This window comes from Cryptomeria japonica, chromosome 7 (assembly GCF_030272615.1).
Source record: "Cryptomeria japonica chromosome 7, Sugi_1.0, whole genome shotgun sequence".
NCBI classification, from domain to species: domain Eukaryota; kingdom Viridiplantae; phylum Streptophyta; class Pinopsida; order Cupressales; family Cupressaceae; genus Cryptomeria; species Cryptomeria japonica.
This window is the reverse complement of record NC_081411.1, coordinates 156,354,730-156,375,070: the sequence shown is the minus strand read 5'-3', so window position 1 is coordinate 156,375,070 and position 20,341 is coordinate 156,354,730. Positions and strand designations below refer to the sequence as shown.

The following is a 20,341-nucleotide window of genomic DNA, read 5'->3' as shown; positions in this document are numbered from 1 at the left end:
TTTCCATTTCATCCTAGTGCATGAACACATTATCTATCATCAAAGACATATATGTAAATAGCTATATCAACATGATTCACCGCTTGACGGAAAACAACATATCATCACATGAAAAGAACATCACATATGACACACATAGTTTTCATGTGGAAACCCAACTAGGAAAAACCACGGTGGGGATGAATACCCACAAGCTATTTTGAACTGCTTAGAAGTCTGCTCTGTTAGGATCCTTGTCCGGTTAAAGACTGATACAATAGGTTCTGTTAGGAACCGATCCTGTTAGGGATCACCTGGTTAAGGGATGGCTAGAATACCCGATTAAGAGTTAAACCCTGTTAAAGGTTACCTTGTTAGAGGATTTCAAGAACTCAATGGTTTTGAGTCACCCTGTTAAAGGATTTACAACAAGCCGATTAAAGCTACCCTGTTAAGGGATTTCCTGACTATTGTAGTGGTTAGAGATCAATAGGTATTACAATGATTTGGTAATAGCACTCAATGCTAATGCAGATCTGCTTTAGCTCCTCTTCACCTTCTGCACTTACACTCTGTAGGTATCACTTCTCTCCTCTGGTTTGGTAAGAATCATGTATCTCTTCTCTTGGATACACACACACAACTTTTGCTAACAACCTCAGAAAGAAACACAACATCGACGTTATAGGAAAATAAATAGGTCGGTAGCATAAACGCTAAACTCTAAACCTGTTAGGTTAAGGAATTCAAACGGTTCAATCCTGACCGTTGAGCATACTGCACTAAATGCAATAGTCTTGATCCAATCTCAAGACATTCTCCATCATTCATTTTCCACCGATTTCATGGCAGTTGATAACCCATCACGCGTTATCACCATTTACAAGCTTCACACATTCCCGAGGTAGATGGGAAAAATCTCCTTCATGCAAGATCCTTCATGCATACAAGGCTGACATGGCAGCATGATCTGTTCTTTGTTACAATGGTAACTCATCACACAAAGTCACCGGTTGAGCCACACAGACTTGAAGCACTTCAACCGGAAACCCTGACATTGATACTACCAACTAGTAGTCATACAAAGCTTCCATGTGCTAGTTCCTATAACCATATGTCGGTTTACCTTGAACAAACACATCACTTCACAAATGTCGGTTCACAGTGTTATACTGATTCTCATATATACCGGTTCTCTCCTCTTCAGCATATTGACAGCAATGACAACATACAATGTCATTATGTCCTTATGCCAGTTCACATAATGCCAACATGCCCCCACTCGAAATCCACTCTCCCATAGGACAATACACAATCATGGTCTCTCTACAAGAAACCTATGGTGATACTGACAGCCATATAACCATGACAAAATGCAGGTGACAAAAATACAATCTTACTAACCCTTGGTTAACCATTTGGAACATAACACAATATGGTTTACATCAACAAGGTTGTAAGGACAACAACCACTACAACATGATGACTAAACATTTACAAGAATTGCAATGAAATCAAGCTCTTTGCTAAGAAATACCAAATTCGCTAAAGATCATAATTCAAACAATCTTTTGAAAATAATTAAATCATTATATCCTTGCAATTCAATATTAAAGATTTAAGAAAACACAACCACCCCTTTTAAAGGAAATTTGAAGTCGTCATCAGTCTAATAAGGCTAGAATTTAAACTATCCTCAAATAACCAATTGCCCCTTTTTATTTTTTTTTGTTCAAGTAAAATCATAATAACTTAAGGAAATAAATCATTCCACATTAAAATAATACATCTTTCACACAATCATCATTTTAATTAATATCCCAAATAAAACAATTTCCATAAAATAATAAAAATCACAATATATATTTATATATATAGTAATATAAATATATGTATATAATTATATATTCATGGAATATATACTTATATTCACATACCATATAATGTATATATATACCCCATCTAAATTTTAACTCAATTCATGGATAAATCTAAATTCAAAAGAAACTATTAAAAAAAATACATTTATAATAATATATATATGTATGTATATATATATGTGTGTATATGTATATACATACATGTATATATATATGTATATACATATACATATACATATACATGTATGTATATACATATAGATATACATATATACATATATATATATACATGTATATGTATATCTATATGTATATACATATACATATACATATAAATATAAATATATATACATATACATATACATATACATATATACATATACATATACATACACATATACATATACATATAAATATATATACATATACATACATATATAGATGTATGTATATGTATATATATCTATATGTATATGTATATGTATATTTATATGTATATGTTACATATACATATACATATATGTATACATATACATATTCATATACATATGTATATGTATACATATATGTATATGAATATGTAACATATACATATAAATATACATATACATATACATATACATATACATATAGATATATATATATATATATACATATACATATATATACATATATATACCTATACATATATATGCCCGCATAACAAAAAATTACTGGCGAAATCATTTTAACAACGCTGGAAAAAAGAATTGGCAAAATCATTTTACAACGCTAGGAGAATAAAACAAGCGGTCTGCTACCTTATGGTAGCACTGCTACCACATGGTAGCGCTTTGCTACCATATGGTAGTAGTGACTACCATATGGTATCGCTGCTACCCTATGGTAGAAGCAGCTACCTTCCACGTGGTGGGGGGAGGTGGGTCCACTGTCATGTGGTTAAAATTTTATATATATATATATATATATATTTTAATTTTCTTATAAAATTTTCTTTCCTGCACAAAAATAGCTTTGCTAAAATAGAGTATAAATAGATTTTTTTTTGATAAAAATTTCTTTGATAAATTTTTTTTGTATGCTACCAGACTCATAAAGGACCCAAATTAATTGATTTTGGGCAAAGACCAAGTGAAATTTAAACAGAACAAAGGGGATCATATTCAAATTTTCATTTCTCTCACACACATGGAATATCGTGAACACACAGAGGGAGGTCAAATTGCAAAAAATTGGCCACCATATCCCTTGGTTTTAACAATCTGAAAACCTCCATTCTCACAGAAAAATAAATCTTTTACTCCCAATATTGAAATGAAAAGATTTAAATAAAAATTGCTTAACTTGAAAACACAAATTTCATGATTTCCAAACACACACAGGAAGTTTTCAAACAATTTAATTTTTTTTTAACAAAAGGAAAGATAAAGTCTATCCAACCTGTAAATGCACACTTGAAAGAAAAAATTGAGATGAGCCTCAATCTGCACACCAAAATCTTCAATCTAGATTCCAATTTGCAATGTTTTTTTTTGTTTCCAAACTTAGCTTCCAAATAAATTCCTCTCCTCTCTTCCCATTAACTCTCTAAATATAAGAAAAAGTTTAACCTAAAAACTTCTAAGTTAAAATTTTCATTCAACCAATTGAAATTTTCCATAAAAGGTAAAAATCCAATCTCCTCTTAAGAAGTCAATGGGGATATTTTTTTTTCTTTTCCTTATTTTGAAAGTAACTCAACATATGATCTAAAAATTCCAATAGCATACTATTTAACTTTATTTCATTTTTTTAATTAAATACAATCACTTTTTAAATATAACATACACTTTATCAATTTAAATTCAATAACTGATTCATTTTACTAAATCAATAATCAGAAAGGCATATTAATTTAATTCAAATACACCAACATGAAACAATACTATTCACTCAAACTAACTTTTCTAACTAACTAGAAGCACACAAAACAAGAAATAACCACACGACGACTCACAAAATGAAAATGTCAAAGAATTAAGACTCGCATACTAATCAAACGAGAATTGATGACCAAGTGACGACACTCACATAAGTGTAACTGCAGGTCAATTTTAGGGTCTACCAACTATCTCCTCCACTCCCATCGAACAAATAAGGTACGCTCAGACCTATGAAACCAGGTGGAGTCGAAATCCCGTACCTACCCGGTACTTGTACCTGCAATACCCTACATCAACGAACCACAAGTGCATATAGACATATATAGAAGACACGACACACACATCTATTAAGGAGAATCATGGCGTTCCTTGTCTCACTGAAGTTAGTAAAGGGAAATCACCCCCTTGCACCTCATACACTTACAAACATGTAACATGTATATAACGCATTGCACATATAAAGTAAATGTGCCAGTCCATGTCAGTAATGCAATAAAAATCACATTTAACATTCATAAGGAAATACTGCATTAAAAACATACACTGCAAATCAAATTAAAGCATATCACCATACTGCATAATGTCTAAGTAAAATATCACAATAATGTTGGTGAAGGAGCACCTAAGACTTAGGCTCATAGTGCTTTCACAATTTTGGCTTGTACTGACCTTAGCCAAGTCAGGTTCCTAATAAGGACTCTAGGAGGATCTAAGGAGTGTGTGTGATGTTTGATTTAAGTCAAGTGTAGGCCTAGTTGAGTTGGTTTTCTTCATAGGTTTGCACTCTGTGAATAGGTAGTAGTTTGAGTAGTTGAGATTGGCCTTCTTGATGGTCAAAAGTGGACAAACATGGTGTGATCATTAGAGAGGTTTAGAATGGTCGTAGGAATTCTTAAAAAGTCATGAGTAATGACTTAAAATAGGTTGCATACGTTGGCAAAGCAAAAAGTGGAAAGTTGTAAAAGTTAACATGACAACTTTTATCCTAAAAAGTGCTTAGCGGTGGAGTTAGGGATAGCACAACTCCCTAGAATGCCTCCACACATGGGGAAGACTATTTAAACCTCCTCTTGCATGGTTACCAAGGTTGGAAGTTTAATTTTGTATGACCAACAATTTGAAACTACTCATTTTCGGACTATTATCACTGTTTTGGTCTTATTGTGCCTAAAATGTGAACACAAATTGATTAAATTCATTGATCCAATTATGGATTGAAGTTCTTTGGTATATTTCAAAGTCATTTGTTTCATTTCATGCTTTGTAGATAGGGTGTGTTAGTGTTTTCATTGTTTTGGCTTGTAAATAGCAATTTCTTGTAAAATGGTTGCCCCATAAAATCCCTCTGTGCTACCATCATGGCTTATTGGGAAATGGAAGGAAACCCATTGTATAGTATATATATGTAGGGATAATTTATAGAAGTGAAGATTGACATGGTTACCACCTTGTTCTAGGTGAGTCCAGGAGCAACCCGACTAGAGAAGAGAGGGTAAAATTTGAGTGCATAGTGCAAAGGTGAACAAAAAACCAGAACAAAATCATTTGGAGAGGTCCATGAAGTCCATACTAGGTGTCCATTATAAGGAGAATCCTTGACAAGACCTGCAGATACCCATGTAGGCCTAGAAACCCTTCAAAACCCTCATTTTTGGGTTAGGGCATTGTACGGTGAGTTGGGAAACCAAAAACACCAAAATCTCTTAGGGTTGGGTGATTTTTTGAAGAAAAAAAACCTTGTTGAAGGGTCTTTTGGACCATTTTCTCAAAACCCTTGAAAACCGGATTTTGGAGGCCTAATAGGGGCTCATTACTTGTAGCCCTATTTCTAGGCAAAATGGTGAAATAGATAGGAAAGATAATGAATGCAAACCACAAATGGACCCAAATGGAATTAATTCCATGTTAACTACTACCTCCACACCTCTGCAATGACTCACAAGAGTATGGGGGTGAATTTGACAAGTTGTTGTCAAGATAGCACAATTGAGCATATGGAAGTCACTTGGTAATGGTTGGGTTCGTAGTTAAACACTTGCTGTAAACACCTTGAGATTGGAAAATAAAAAGACCTGGAAGAGATTGAGAAGTACTTGGAGGTCATGGAGCAAAGCTAGACCTAGAGAGGTTGGTGGAATTGAGCAACACCAACTTGGTGAAGTGTGAGCAAGCTAGGCAAACCGCATCAAATTGGTATCAGAGCCTATAAGATTTGGGATAGGTGAGTAGATGTCCTTAGTGGAATCTATAGTAGACAACACCATGGTGACCAATGTAGAGTTGGAAAAGAAAGTGGATGATCAGGAGGAAGAAAATAGACTCTTGAAGGAGAAGTTGATTGAATTGGAAAGTAAGCTTGGTGAGATTGAAACCAAGGTAGATGAAGAGTTGGTAAAGGTTGAAGGAGCAGAAGGGAATGGTAAAGAGGTGTTAAAGATAGACAAAGTACCTGAACCTGATCCTATCTTAGAACAAGAACCTTTCCTAAAGGCATTGAAAGCCTTAAGTGGAAAATCACTAGAAGGATTGCCATTATTCACTGGTAAGATGGAAGCAAAAGTTGTATTAGAATGGATAGAGGGCATAGAGAACCATTTTGAGTGTGAAGGTATAACTGAAGCCTAAAGAGTTAAAGTGGTCAAGTCTAGGATGAGAGGAGCTGCTCTCACATGGTAGAAATTTGTCCAAGATGAGAGGAAGAAAATGGGCAAAACACCCATCTCTTCTTGGAAAGGGATGTTAGTCAAAATCAAAGAAGTCTATCTCCCTAATGACTATGAAGTGTAGATTCATAGGAAGAGACAAAACCTAAGACAAAAAGAGTTTGATGTAAGCAGCTATACAAAGTAGTTTCACAAACTTAGCCTTAGATCTCATGCGGTGCAAGAAGAAAGTCTCAAAGTTGCTAGGTACCTAAATGGACTACGGTGGAACATCCAAGAGGAACTCAGTTTAATGAGCCCAAAGACAGTTCATCAAAGCTATCAGCTTGCCCTTAAGGTGGAATAAAAACTGAAAAGAAAACATGATTCAAGTAGTAATAGGGGTAGAGGTAGAGGAAAAGAAAATAGAGGCCATAGGGGAGGCTTTGGAGGAAGAAGTTCAGAACAAAGAACACAAGGTGATTCTAAACTCACTGAGAAGCAAGAAAGTAGCACTGGTAAAGGAGGATTCAATAGAGGAAGGGGGTCAAACAGTAGTTTTAGAGGATGATCTAGTGGACAAGGTAGAGGTTCCTCATATTTTGCAACAATGAAGTGTTACCATTGCAACCAACTTGGTCATATAGCATATAGCTATCCAGAGAAGGGATCATTATTACAGAATAGTGAAAGGAGAGTGAACTATCTTCAAGAAGAGACTTCAAGCAATAAGACTTCAGAGGTTGCCTTAGAATCAGAGGTAGGTGACAACTTGATGATAAGAAGAACTTTGATAAAAGAACATATCAGAGAAGAACCTAGCCAAAGGAAGTCATTATTTAGGATCAAATGCAAGATTATGGACAAAGTGTAAAGTGATCATTGATTTAGGGTCAACAGAAAATAGTGTGTTGGAAGAGGCAACAAGTAAGCTTAAATTGCAAATTATACCTCACAACAACCCATATAGAGTCACTTGGTTGAACAAAGGCCAACATGTCCTAGTCAATGAGAAAGCATGGTTGGATTTTACCATTGGGAGGTATAAGGGCAAAGTGTTATGTGATGTCTTACCCATGGATGCATTACATCTTCTATTAGGAAGACCATGGTAGTTTGATAGACAAGTTATTCATGATGGAGCCAAGAATGCATAATCATTCAAGAAAGATGGAGTCACATTCAAGATTCAATCTATCCTTAAGGAAGGTGAAAAGAGGGTAGCAGGTCTTAATGTTCTTTTGGTGAGTGAAAAACAATTCTTGAAGACACTTGAGGAAGGTGAAGGTATAGGGTTTGCATTAGTAATGAAGCCTAAAGATGAAGACAAGAAAGAGAAGCGAGATTTGCCAATAGAGGTTCAAGACTTAATGAAAAAGTTCAAGGGAATAGTGAGTGATGGACAACCAACCACCTTACCTCCTAAAAGATCTATAAGCCATCAAATAGACTTTATTCCTGGAGCATCCTTACCTAACAAGGCAGCTTACAAAATGACTCCCCAATAAAATGTTGAGATTTCCAAGCAAATCCAAGAGCTTTTAGACCAAGGCCTAATTAGGAAAAGCATTAGCCCTTGTGTTGTACCTACCATTTTAGCCCCAAAGAAACGTGGTACTTCAAGATTGTGCACTGACTCTAGAGCTATAAATAGGATTACCATCAGATATAGATTTTCAATTCCTAGAATAGAGGACCTAATGGATTTTTTAGGGGAAGCCAAATACTTTACCAAGATTGACCTTAAAAGTGGATACCACCAAATTAGGATTAAGGAGGTTGATGATTGGAAAACTACATTCAAGACAATAGAGGGTCTTTATGAATGGCTTGTAATGCCATTTGGCTTATCCAATGCTCCAAGAACCTTCATGAGACTCATGAATGAGGTGATGAAGGACTTCATAGGTAAATTTGTGGTGGCATATCTAGATGATAATTTTCATTTTCAGTAAGGATAGGGCAGATCATATTAATCATTTTCAAAGTGTGCTACAAAGATTGTATAAAGAGAAGCTAACCACGAACTTGGGCAAGTGTGAATTTGTTAAGAAGGAGTTGGTTTACCTTGGGTTTGTGTTGTCTCAAGGAAACCTCAAGATGGATCCCAGCAAGGTTGAAGCCATAGTAAATTTTCCTAATCCTAAGTCAGCAACAGAGGTGAGAAGCTTCCATGGACTAGCTCAGTATTATAGGAAGTTCATTAGGCAATCTAGTGCTATATGTGCACTAATGTTGGACACTATTAGAGGTAGAATGAAGGCAAGGTTTTAGTGGAATGAACAATAAAATAGAGGTTTTGAAACCTTGAAGGAGAAGATAGCTACTCAACCGGTGTTAGTGTTGCCTAGTTTTGAGAAACTCTTCACAGTGGAATGTGATGCAAGCAATGTTGCAGTAGGTGATATTCTAAGTCAAGAAGAAAGACCAGTATCTTTCCATAGTGAGAAGCTAAGTGATGAAAAGAGGAAATACTCCTCATATGACTTGGAATTATATGCTTTAGTGCAGGTTTTGAGGAAGTGGAGATACTGTCTCCTTCCTAAGGAATTTGTAGTCTATACAGACAACCAAGCTTTGAACTTTCTAAACTCACAAGACAAACTCAGTCACAAATACATGAAGTGGGTGCAGTACATGCAAGCCTACACATTCACAATCAAGCACAAAAAAGGTCAATTAAATCGGGTGGCTGATGCATTGAGCAGAAGATTTTTGATAGTCCAAGAAATTCAGTTAAGGAGCATAGGTGTTGATAGTTTTAGAGACCTATACCTGGATGATGAAGACTTCTCAAATGCTTACAATGTGTGCAAAGAATACCAAAATCATTTTCATAGTGAGTATTCAGACTTTACCTTGCAAGATGGATTATTGTTTAGAGGTGGACAACTTTGTGTGCCTAGAGGGTCAATGAGATAAAATCTCATACAAGAGAAGCATAATGGCAGCCTTAGTGGTCATTTTGGAGTCAATAAGACTCAAGAGTTGGTTCAGAGGTACTACTATTAGCCTAGGATGAATCAAGATGTGAAAAAGTATGTGGAGACTTGTATTGTTTGTCAAAAGGCCAAGGGTACTTCTTCAAATACTGGTTTGTACCAACCTCTTCCCATACCAAATAGACCTTGGGAATGCATCAGTATGGACTTTGTAGTAGGATTGCCAAGGAGAAAGCAGGGGTTTAACAACATTTATGTCGTTATGGACAGATTTAGTAAGATGGCCCACTTTGTACCTTGCAAGAATACTCATGATGCATGTCATATAGCTCACTTGTTCTTCAAGGAAGTGATAAGGATATATGGTTTACCCATGAGCATTGTTTCAGATAGGGACTCAAAGTTCATGAGACATTTTTGGAAGACATTTTGGCAAAAGATTGGCACCAACCTACCTTTTGGATCAGCCTACCATCCTCAAACAGATGGGAAAATCGAAGTGGTTAATAGGAGCTTGGGAAACTTATTGAGGTGCCTTACCAAGGAGTATGGACATACATTGGATCAAGTACTATCACAAGCTGAATATGCTTACAATGACTCAATAAATAGGACCACCGACAAGATCCCTTTTGAAGTGGTCTTTTGTGTTTACCTAAGGGGTATATTGGAGCTAAGAGACTTAGATAATGCAGCAATAAGAAATGGATATACAAAATACTTTGCTCAATCAATGAAGGAGGTACATGAATCAGTCAAGCAAGCTTTGATGGAGAACACAAGTAAGATCAAGAAAAAGGTTGATGAGAGAAGGAAGAACCTACAATTCCAAGTAGGAGATCTTGTCATGGTGCATCTAAACAAATAAAGGCTACAACAAGGAGTACCCAACAAGTTGCAAATGAGAAGGTTGGGTCCATGTGCCATTCTAGCCAAGTGTGGAGAAAATGCATACAAGGTGGACCGACCTAGTGACATAGGATTGTCACCAGTTTTCAACATAGCAGACTTAGTTGCTTATAAAGGACCAATTCAAGGTTTAGATTGTAGTCACTCAAAGGTATCAGATGATGTAAACAACCTCCAAATACTAGCAAGACCAAATCCAAAGGCTGAAAAGGTATTGAGTTTAAGGACCGCTAAGAAGACAAGGCATCAAATCTATTGGGAGCACCTAATCAAATGGCAGGGTATGGATGATGCAGAAGCTACATGGGTGCTTGAGATAGAGTTTAAGAACTTAGGTATTCATCAAAATATGATCCCCAAGGAGGTGACTTAGTTTATTTTGTTTGGGAGAATGGTGCAGGAGCACCTAAGAATTAGGCTCATAGTCATTTCATAATTGTGGCTTGTATTGACCTTATCCAATTCAAGTTCCTAATAAGGACTCCAGGAGGGTCCAAGGAGTGTGTGTGATGTTTTATTTGAGTCAAGTGTAGGCCTAGTTGAGTTGGTTTTCTTCCTAGGTTTGCACTTTGTGAATAGGTAGTAGTTTGAGTAGTTGAGATTGGCCTTCTTAATGGTCAAAAGTGGAAAAAATTGGTGTGAGAATTAGAGAGGTTTAGAATGGTATTAGGAATTCTTAAAAAGTCACAAGTAATGACTTGAAATAGGTTGCATAGGTTGGCAAAGAAAAAAGTGGAAAGTTGTAAAAGTTGTCATGAAAACTTTTATCCTAAAAAGAGCTTAGCAGTGGAGTTAGGGATAGCACAATTCCCTATAATGTCTTTACACATAGGGAAGACTACTTAAACCTCCTCTTACATGGTTACCAAGGCTGGAAGTTCAATTTTGCATGACCAACAATCTGAAACTACTCATTTTCGGACTGTTATCACTGTTTTGGTCTTATTTTGCCTAAAATGTGAATACAAATCAATTCAATCCATTGATCCGGTTATGGATTGAAGTTATTTAGTATATTTCAGATTCATTTGTTTTATTTCATGCTTTTTAGATAGGGTGTGTTAGTGTTTTCATTGTTTTGTTTCCAATCAGCCAGTTTTGGCTTATAAATAGCAATTTCTTGTAAAATGGTTGCCCCATAAAATCCCTTCGTGCTACCATGGCTTGTTGGGACATGAAAGGAAACCCATTGTATAGTATATATATGTAGGAAAAATTTCTGGAAGTGAATATTGACATGGTATCCACCTTGTTCTAGGTGAGTCCAGGAGCAACCCGACTAGAGAAGACAGGGTGAAATTTGAGAGCATAGTGCAGAGGTGAACATAAAAACACAACCAAATAATTTGGAGAGGTCCATGAAGCCCATACAGAGTTTCCATTGCAAGTAGAAGCCTTGATAAGACTTGGAGATACCCATTTCACTAAATTGATCAAGCATTGTGGGTTAGGAGGCCTATAAACCCTTCAAAAACCCCATTTTCGGGTTAGGGCATTGTACAGCGAGTGGCGAAACCAAAACCACAAAATTATCTTAGGGTTGGGTGATTTTTTGAAGAAAAAAAAACCTTTTTGTAGGGTCTTTTGGACTGTTTTCCTCAAAACCCTTGAAAACCAGATTTTGAAGGCCTAATAGGGGTTCATTCCTTGTAGCCCTATTTCTAGGCAAAATGGTGAAATCGGTAGGAAAGATAATGAAAAAATGACAAATGGACCCAAATAGAATTCATTCCATGTTAATTTCTACCTCCACACCTCTGCAATGACTCACAACAATATGTGGGTTAATTTGACAAGTTGTTGTCAAGATAGCACAATTGAGCATATGGAAGTCACTTGGTAATGGTTGGGTTCCTAGTTAAACACTTGTTTCAAATACCTTGACATTGGCAAAGAACAAGCCGTAGAAGAGATTGAGAAGGACTTGGAGGTCTTGGAGCAAAGCTAGACCTGGAGAGGTTGGTGGAATTGAGCAACACCAACTAGGTGAACTACGGGCAAGCTAGGCAAACCCCATCAAATGTATCCACTAAAGAAGTCAACTGAAGTCAAACATGAGTCTGAAACTCTGATCGAGAAAGGGGTACTACATTAACTATCTATTATAATTGGCAATGTGGTACTGTATAAAATTGAACTATCATTTTTTGTTGTTTTATGGTATATTAAGTGTCCCCTCTACTTGCATTGTTTCTAATACTTTAATTTGAATTTATTCCTATGAGTCATATTGCTAATGTCTATTTTTGATGGGTAGGAATTGGTATGTGCACATCCTCTTCACATTGAAATTTTTTATCTAGTTGTCTTATCTACACTGATACCTCATTTCACCACTCCTATCTTGTAGCATATATTTTGTTAGACTTCATGTAGGAAATTTATATTATACTACTTGTTTTATCTTGTTGCATCCAACAACCAGGTATCAACACGTCCTTTCATACCTAACCTAGGTTAGTTTCAAGGCCTTTCTCAAACCAAAACCAAGAACAACATGGATGGGCATTTTTGTATATGGAGAAATTCATCAGATTTAATTAGATTATCATGTTAACCACTGAAACCCAATTGGATTAGTTAATTTTGAATGTAACATCAATAAAAGCCTATTTAATAGATTCAACAATATAATTTTCTATATTTTTTTCTAAAAAAATATATCGAAACCCCCTATTGAATCCAAATGTAATGCTTCTATTGTTCTTCTACTTCTTATAGGATGTTGGCTCTCCAAGTTGTGCTATGAAAACCTATAGGGTGATGACACAAGAATTTGAAGATAGTGGTTGCTGTAAAAGGGAAATTGATGTTCAATTTATAGATTCAAAAAAGATTGTTTGGATTGTTGAGATTCATTTGAGAACTGAATCAATCAATGGTTGAGATTCAATGTGACAAGTTGGTGGCTGAAAATTGCTCATCTGATCAAGAGATCAACTAGACTGATTATAACTAGTTTGATTGAGAATCAAATAGAATTGATTTGTTAATCAAGAAATGTGATTGAATAGTTAACTGACTTGATTTATTAGAAGACTGATTTGATTGATTAGTTTTTTGGATTGATTAATTAGTCAAGAAAGGGTGATTCATCATTTGGCTCAATGTCAGTGGTAGTTAGGAATTTGACATGTGATGTAGGACATTATAACAAAATTTTATTTAATTTGAATTTGGTTTTTTGAAAATTTTAAATGAAATGAAATCATAATTAATGATAAATTAAATTAAATTTCAATTTGGAGGAAATTTAGTTGATTTGAAATTAGATTAGATAAATTTAATAGATTTATTTAATTTCGAGCACATAATTAGATAATTAAATAATTAAAAGAAATTATTTAATTACGAGAAAATAGAAATTAAACTTAATTAAATAATAAAGATCATTTAATTAAAGTGAATGATCAAAATTAATTAAATAATAAAATTATTTAGGTAATTTGAAGAAGAAAGGAATTAATTGAATAAATGATCAAGGCAAAAATTAAATAATTATTTTGTGATGAAAAATAGGAATATTAATTCAAAAAAATAAAATTAGATTAATTAAATATTTAAAATTATTTAATTAATATAGCGGAATAACTAGCGGTGTTCCTAATGGAGCAAGTTTAAGTGTCTACAATTTCAAATTTATAACACAAATACCTATTTCTAATAGAATGAGTGCTTGTTATTTGAGAAATGGGTACCCATTTTTAAATCAATAAATAGTTTAGTGATATTTTTTTAATAATAATGGTTATGGTCAATTTTACTTTTTTCCTTGGGATCCCAAATCATAATGGGTACTCATTATATACAAAATGTGTTTTTTTATCAACACTTTTTGATGTCTTTTTCTAAGGAAAAAACTTCGAGTAGAAGTAGAATCAACTTCTTGTGGGCGCTCATTTATTATTTTAATATATATAATCATGTAGGTATTTTAATTTTTAATTATCCTTTCATTTTATTTGGTCTCTTAACATGTCAATAATTATTTATCCTTAATCCCTACCTTTTTATGTTTCCCCTTCTTATTTCCCTACTTATAGACTTTCCTATCATATTCTTCTCATCTTAATGATGGATTATGAACTATATACGAAACGTCATCTTTTATAATATCTATACATATTTCAGTCCGAAAATATTATAGAAAACTATTATGGACTATAAAAATGCCATATTTTTTAAAATATCATATATGTGAATGAAGTGTATGATAAATATAAATTTTTCTAGGAAATAATATTAAATATTTCTAGAGAAATTATAAATTTATCTTTTTTGAGAATATGTTATAATTTTTAAGTCATTTTATGGTTTGATAAAGTTTCCTACCACCTCTCAAAATAGCACATAATAAAAATATGCATCAATATGGATGAACCCTCTTGAGATCCTTCATAAAATCAATTAGAGTCATGACTAACCATTTCTCCACATATCTTATATTCCTACATTTTTAGTTGGACATTTTCTTTTATACAAATAGTGGTATTACCTAATTAGTTCTCTATTATCTCCCTCACATATTATAACTTAAACTTACTTGGGGTTCACATAGGATACTTATAACCTTATGTATCACATCATAAGAGTAAAACACTCATTAAAATCTTATGTTGTCCTATGACTAGCTTTGGTCTATATAACCAAGGGGTTCTCTTGTAATCTTGTATCCATGTCCTTTCTGTTTGTATTATTTGATAGGAATAGAATAATTTTTTTCCATATTAGTCTTCTAAGTATCATATGCTTTCCAAAGGCCTTAGATATTGGATGGTTATCTCCATAGTTGAATCTTACATGGAATCAAAGTAATTTGAGTGCATTTGGTTGCTCTTTTAGGAGATCCTTGATGAAAATATTAGTATATCTTGAAGAATTCAATATGCTCTTCACTTACATCGAGTGAAATTTTTAGTGGCTAATATTTGCCAATTGGCTAGTTTTTGAAATTTGGGAATCAAAATTTGGCTAATAAATTCACCTTTTAAGGTGACCCAAATCACCACATTTTTACAAATTTTTATTTTATTGTTATTTAAATCACCAAAGAATTTATTTTATTAATTATTTTAACTCAAAGATTTGCCACAATATTCGATACATAATTGGATTAGATTCGCCAACATTTTATAAATTACTGTAAAAATCTAAATTAATTCACCAATAATGTATCATAATTATTAGTTACTTTAGGGTTATATCAACAATTTTAGTTGCCACCATTGATTTGAAATATAATCTAATGACCATCATTGTATTCCATGAGGTAAATTATACCTACAAGTTGTAATGCTTGTGGAGTTTGAAATTGCTTTTCAATTGTTGACCTCAATGAAAATCAATTGTTTAAAATAAAATTTTGGTCCGATGAGTACTAAAAATTGTTGGTATATTTTATCTCACAAAATACAAAGAGGGCTATTAGATTATTTTAAGTTAATTGTAGAAACTAAATAATGTAGAGCCTACCCCTTAAAGTCATTAATGATTTCCACCTTCTAGCCTTTAATTTTTTATTAAAAACTATTTTTTTAAATGAAAGGAAAGGATTTGCAATAGTAGTTAATGCATACTTGTATTATTTTTCAACACTCACCAATATTTTAAACCAAAAAAATGATATAAAAAATTCGCCAAAAAAATTAATATTTTTCTTTTAAAAAAGGAAATATTCGCTAATAAACATTATTATTATTTAAAATATAAGTAAATATTTGCCAATATCTTATACATTTTTTTGAGAGGGGGTTTCTTAAAGGTAACAGTGCTTACATCCTTGGATTATTTGAAGAATTAAAAAGGTGGGATAGAAATACAAGATTTTCGGGATACCTCTTTTGGATTTTATTGTAAGTACATTTTGAGAGTTTGTTCAATTAGATCTAAGTTCACTAGTACATCTAGAGTGCTTGATAAATTGATATCTACCTTTTTTGTTGTCTTAGTTGGTTATTGGACGTTAGATTTACTAGGGTGTCAAGTTGGGAATTGGTTATCAAATCTAGAGTGTAGTCATGCTTTAAGATAATTTTGGGTCAAATTTGAGCCTCCATCATGATTAGAAAGGATAATAACTTATAAATTGACTACCAAGTTGTTGATTTTGGGGCAAAAAAGATCTATTAGGCCAAGACATATGACCCAAACTATATATATATAAACTCATTTCTGATTTTTTTGTTATAAAAGGATATTCAGTAACAACTATAAATGTCATTTAAAAAAACAAATACCAAAATTGGAAGTTTAATAACATTACTTATGCTACTAGGATTTAATGAATAATTTTGAATAGTTATGAGTAAAGCACATGTACCACAAGGAAAACAAAGAGGAAAAGATGATTCCACATGGCTATCAACATGATCAAATAATTTTTATATGACAATGAGGTAAACATGTGAACTAACTTTTCAAGGGATTCTCCTTCTCTTTACAGGATGAAGCAATAAATTGTAGTGCAATTTGGATGAAATTATTGATCCTTTTTACCGTGGGAAGTTTTCAAGGATATTGCATAAAATGATGAGGAATACATCTCAACAATGGCAAGGTGCGATAAAAAATAGAATGGTTGCAATGATGATACATACTCAATTAAGGACAACATGATACACAATTGTCATCCATATATCTTTACTAAATTACAATTTTGCCTTTTTAATCAATTATTGTTCCATTTTATGCACAAAATATACCTTTCCAATTTTATCCAAATAATCTAAGCTAGGAGCATAAAGTATAACTCATTATACTATACTACTCAATATCATTACACGTTTATACAACTTAATTAATTAAGATGGATGTTTAAATGATCAATTGTTACTCTGACATTATCCCACAATATATTGTATATTCCACTTCCATTAACCTATACCTACAAGAAGTCTGCCAAACTTAATACACAATTAACTCTTAATTGTATGAAATACTCAAATTACAGATATGAAACAAATTTTATATGGAAAAGACTTAAGGATTAGTCTATGCTTGGAGGGTTCATCCAGATGGTCTTGCCTATGTAATGAGATTAGAGACATTGTAGTTCACTTACATGAATACACATTGTTACATATTTGATTGGTCACTAAAATGTATTTCACCTAGTGTCAATTTACATCAACTATGACAACAATTTGATCAATACACATAATTGATCATAACAATTGACTCATAAAGTATCTCCTCATCAAATAATAAAAGTACTATATTAGATGTATATATACAATATCATACCTATACAAGAATTATCCACATGATTACGAAAAGGACCAACATGATTGTCACATCCATATTATATCTATGCATATGTCTATGTGGTATATGACAATATATATCAGCTATTGTCCCAAGTATCATTAGATACAACAAGTCAAGTTATAGAAGTTCTTCTTCCATCATTAAGTCATATATGCTTATATGCCATATCACTATCTGTAATTTTTTTGATGCTTGCATAAAGCTCTGGATGACAGAATAAACAAGGAGGAATTGTGTCAATACTCTGAAAGTCTAAATGATGGGTAGAGAAGTAATAGATCACAGTTCTTTTCAATTCCTTATCTTCCAATCCAAAATCTATCAAAAAATTAAGGCAGAACACGTGTGCTCAATACTACAGAATCTTAAGAACAGTCAATTAATCATAATACCTCTCAGGTAAGCTCCTAGATGAGAACTCTGAAACCAGTAGAATACCATCGCAATATTAACTATAATAAAATTGACCACGTGAAGATAGAAACAAAAGAGAAGAATAACATTGGCCATATTAAAAAAGGATGTGTGGCTTGGTATCTGATAAATTTTGGAGGCTGAAAATAGAAAAAAATTGAAGCTGTGTGATCAACATTGTAAAACTTTTCCTAATCTTACGGTTAGAAAATCATCTAGAAGATGAAAGACATATTGGGTACTGAGAAAGCAAACTACCAGCCTGAGGGACATCTGAAATACATAGAAGACTTGAACCTATCTTATTATTATTAACTATAATGTCTTTCCTCTAGGAATTTTCTAAAGCTTTTCGTCTTCCAACGGGAAGAATTTAACCATGGTTGCTTGATATCATTTCTGATGCATTAATCATATTTAAATGGCAGAATGAAAAGCCTTAAACATCAGTAGGCTTCAGGTGAGGAAATGAGAGCAAAAATATACTGTGATATACATTTTATCAAATATAAAGAAAGAAAAATTATTGCATGGTAAGGAAACTTGGAGGCGCCCCACAAAAAATATAGATGGAGTTAGTCAAGAAACCAAAGTCGAAAAGCAATTACGTATCAAGAAACACAATCATCTAAAACATGTACATAGTTTATATGATAAATCAGCATGCTCACAAGCAAAAACACAACAGATGTATTTACACAGCCTGAGGATAGAGCTTTTCCTTTTTTGATAGAAATTGAAAACCAAATTGGAGCACACTGCCTTTCAACCAAAGACGCAACGTAACTATTATCCAGACACAGATCGACATACATTCTGTAATTTTTAAGATAATAAATAATAATGCTCACAAGCACAGGATCAGATGACGATGGTATTTTTCTCGAGTATATCCAAAAAATAAAAGAGTCCTAGAACCTCAAACTTCACTCTGTTAAGACAATCTCAAGTATTCCTGATTAAATCTATGGTTCATGCAGGTTATAGTTATATGCTACTAGAAATAATAGAAAAATGACGTATACTACTAAACTCGATAAAGCTGCTCCTGGAAAGTTACATCTGATAATTCATATATTCTTAACTAGACTATGTACCAAGCACGATTGACTTACAGAATTATGAGAAGGAATTGAAACATTCTATAGACGCTTTTAACATGTCCTATATATTCACTCCCATTAACAATTGATTAGCATATGCAGGAGAGTTAAAACCCAATTTATGATTTATCATATCATTGCATGCATGCACAGACACACAATAGAGACAAATGCAACAAAACATAAATCAACTGAGCATGGCTATATAAATCCTTTTAGCATAAAATATTAACTATAGTTACAAGGTGTAAACTCCAGGCCCTAAAACTGGTGCATAGTGCAAACCCAGGAATGATAATGGCGGAAAAAGGCACTCCAAGAAAACCTGTGGATATGAAAGATAATGCCATAAAAAAATGTCATAAAGGGCATTGTTAAAAACTAAATAATGGGCATAGATATAGAAGAATATACATGAACATTGCTTGACAACCCACAACTATAATTGAAGAATTCTCTTGTTCGAATGAATAATCAATTGAAACTAGGATCCTAGAAGAAGAGTAATTTAGTTAGAAAAATGCTTGAGGGCGTGATGTTGCATCAATAGATCTATATCTTGTGTGAGCACTTTTGTGCCCACCCAGGGCTCTACCGCTCGTAAAACCCCTCCCACAAATCAGGCATTTGTGAATCTTTTCTTTGGTAGAAGAAGAGGCAACTTCTTTGTGCCCCTGCAAGGACTTTGAAATGTTATTTATGCTTTCCCTTTTTCTGTCCAAAGCTTCTAAAGAGAACAATTTCCTCTTTCTGCATGCCCTGGCATTCCTTTTTTTCTCATTCTCCTCCTTCAGCCCTGGCATTTCTGTGAAATCTGCCTCAAAATCAAACCCCTCCAAAAGCCACTCTGATTTCCTCTTGCTGGGAAAACTTAATCTGGGTGCAGGAGCAAATGTCATTCCATAAGCATGAGAAATCATCATGAGGGTATAAGCAGCCAGCTGCTGCTGCTCTTGCTCCCCTTGTACTTCTTTCTCTAAAAAGCATGGCCTGGACCGCTTGTACCTTTTTGGTCGAGCCATAAATCTCATAGTACTTCTTGAAAACTGTGTCTCCATTGAACTTGTAAATCTCACAGTGCTGCTGCTCAGTGTACGACAAGCGGTGCTAGTGAAGCGTTGAATTAATAGGGAACCCTTGAACTGTTTGGTGGTGGTCAAATGTTGGACGCGTGGAATCCAACATGACTTGCCCTAATTTAGGCTGTTCCTTACAGCTAATTAGACGGGCGAAACAACTGCCAGGAAATACTCTAGCGCTTACTAACATCTAATTAATGGAATG

At 33.7% G+C, this 20,341-nt stretch overlaps 1 protein-coding gene across 1 annotated transcript; it reads right to left on the bottom strand.

The window, feature by feature from the left end:
• Nucleotides 1–19,569: 19,569 nt before the first annotated feature.
• Nucleotides 19,570–20,115, bottom strand: LOC131856528 (uncharacterized). Its single transcript, XM_059208352.1, has one exon. The coding sequence runs from the start codon at nt 20,113–20,115 to the stop codon at nt 19,570–19,572; it is 546 nt and encodes a 181-aa protein (XP_059064335.1).
• Nucleotides 20,116–20,341: the final 226 nt, after the last annotated feature.

Coding starts and splice junctions, on each gene's coding strand:
- LOC131856528 (XM_059208352.1), bottom strand. CDS start 20,115: ATGGAGACACAGTTTTCAAGAAGTACTATGAGATTTATGGCTCGACCA.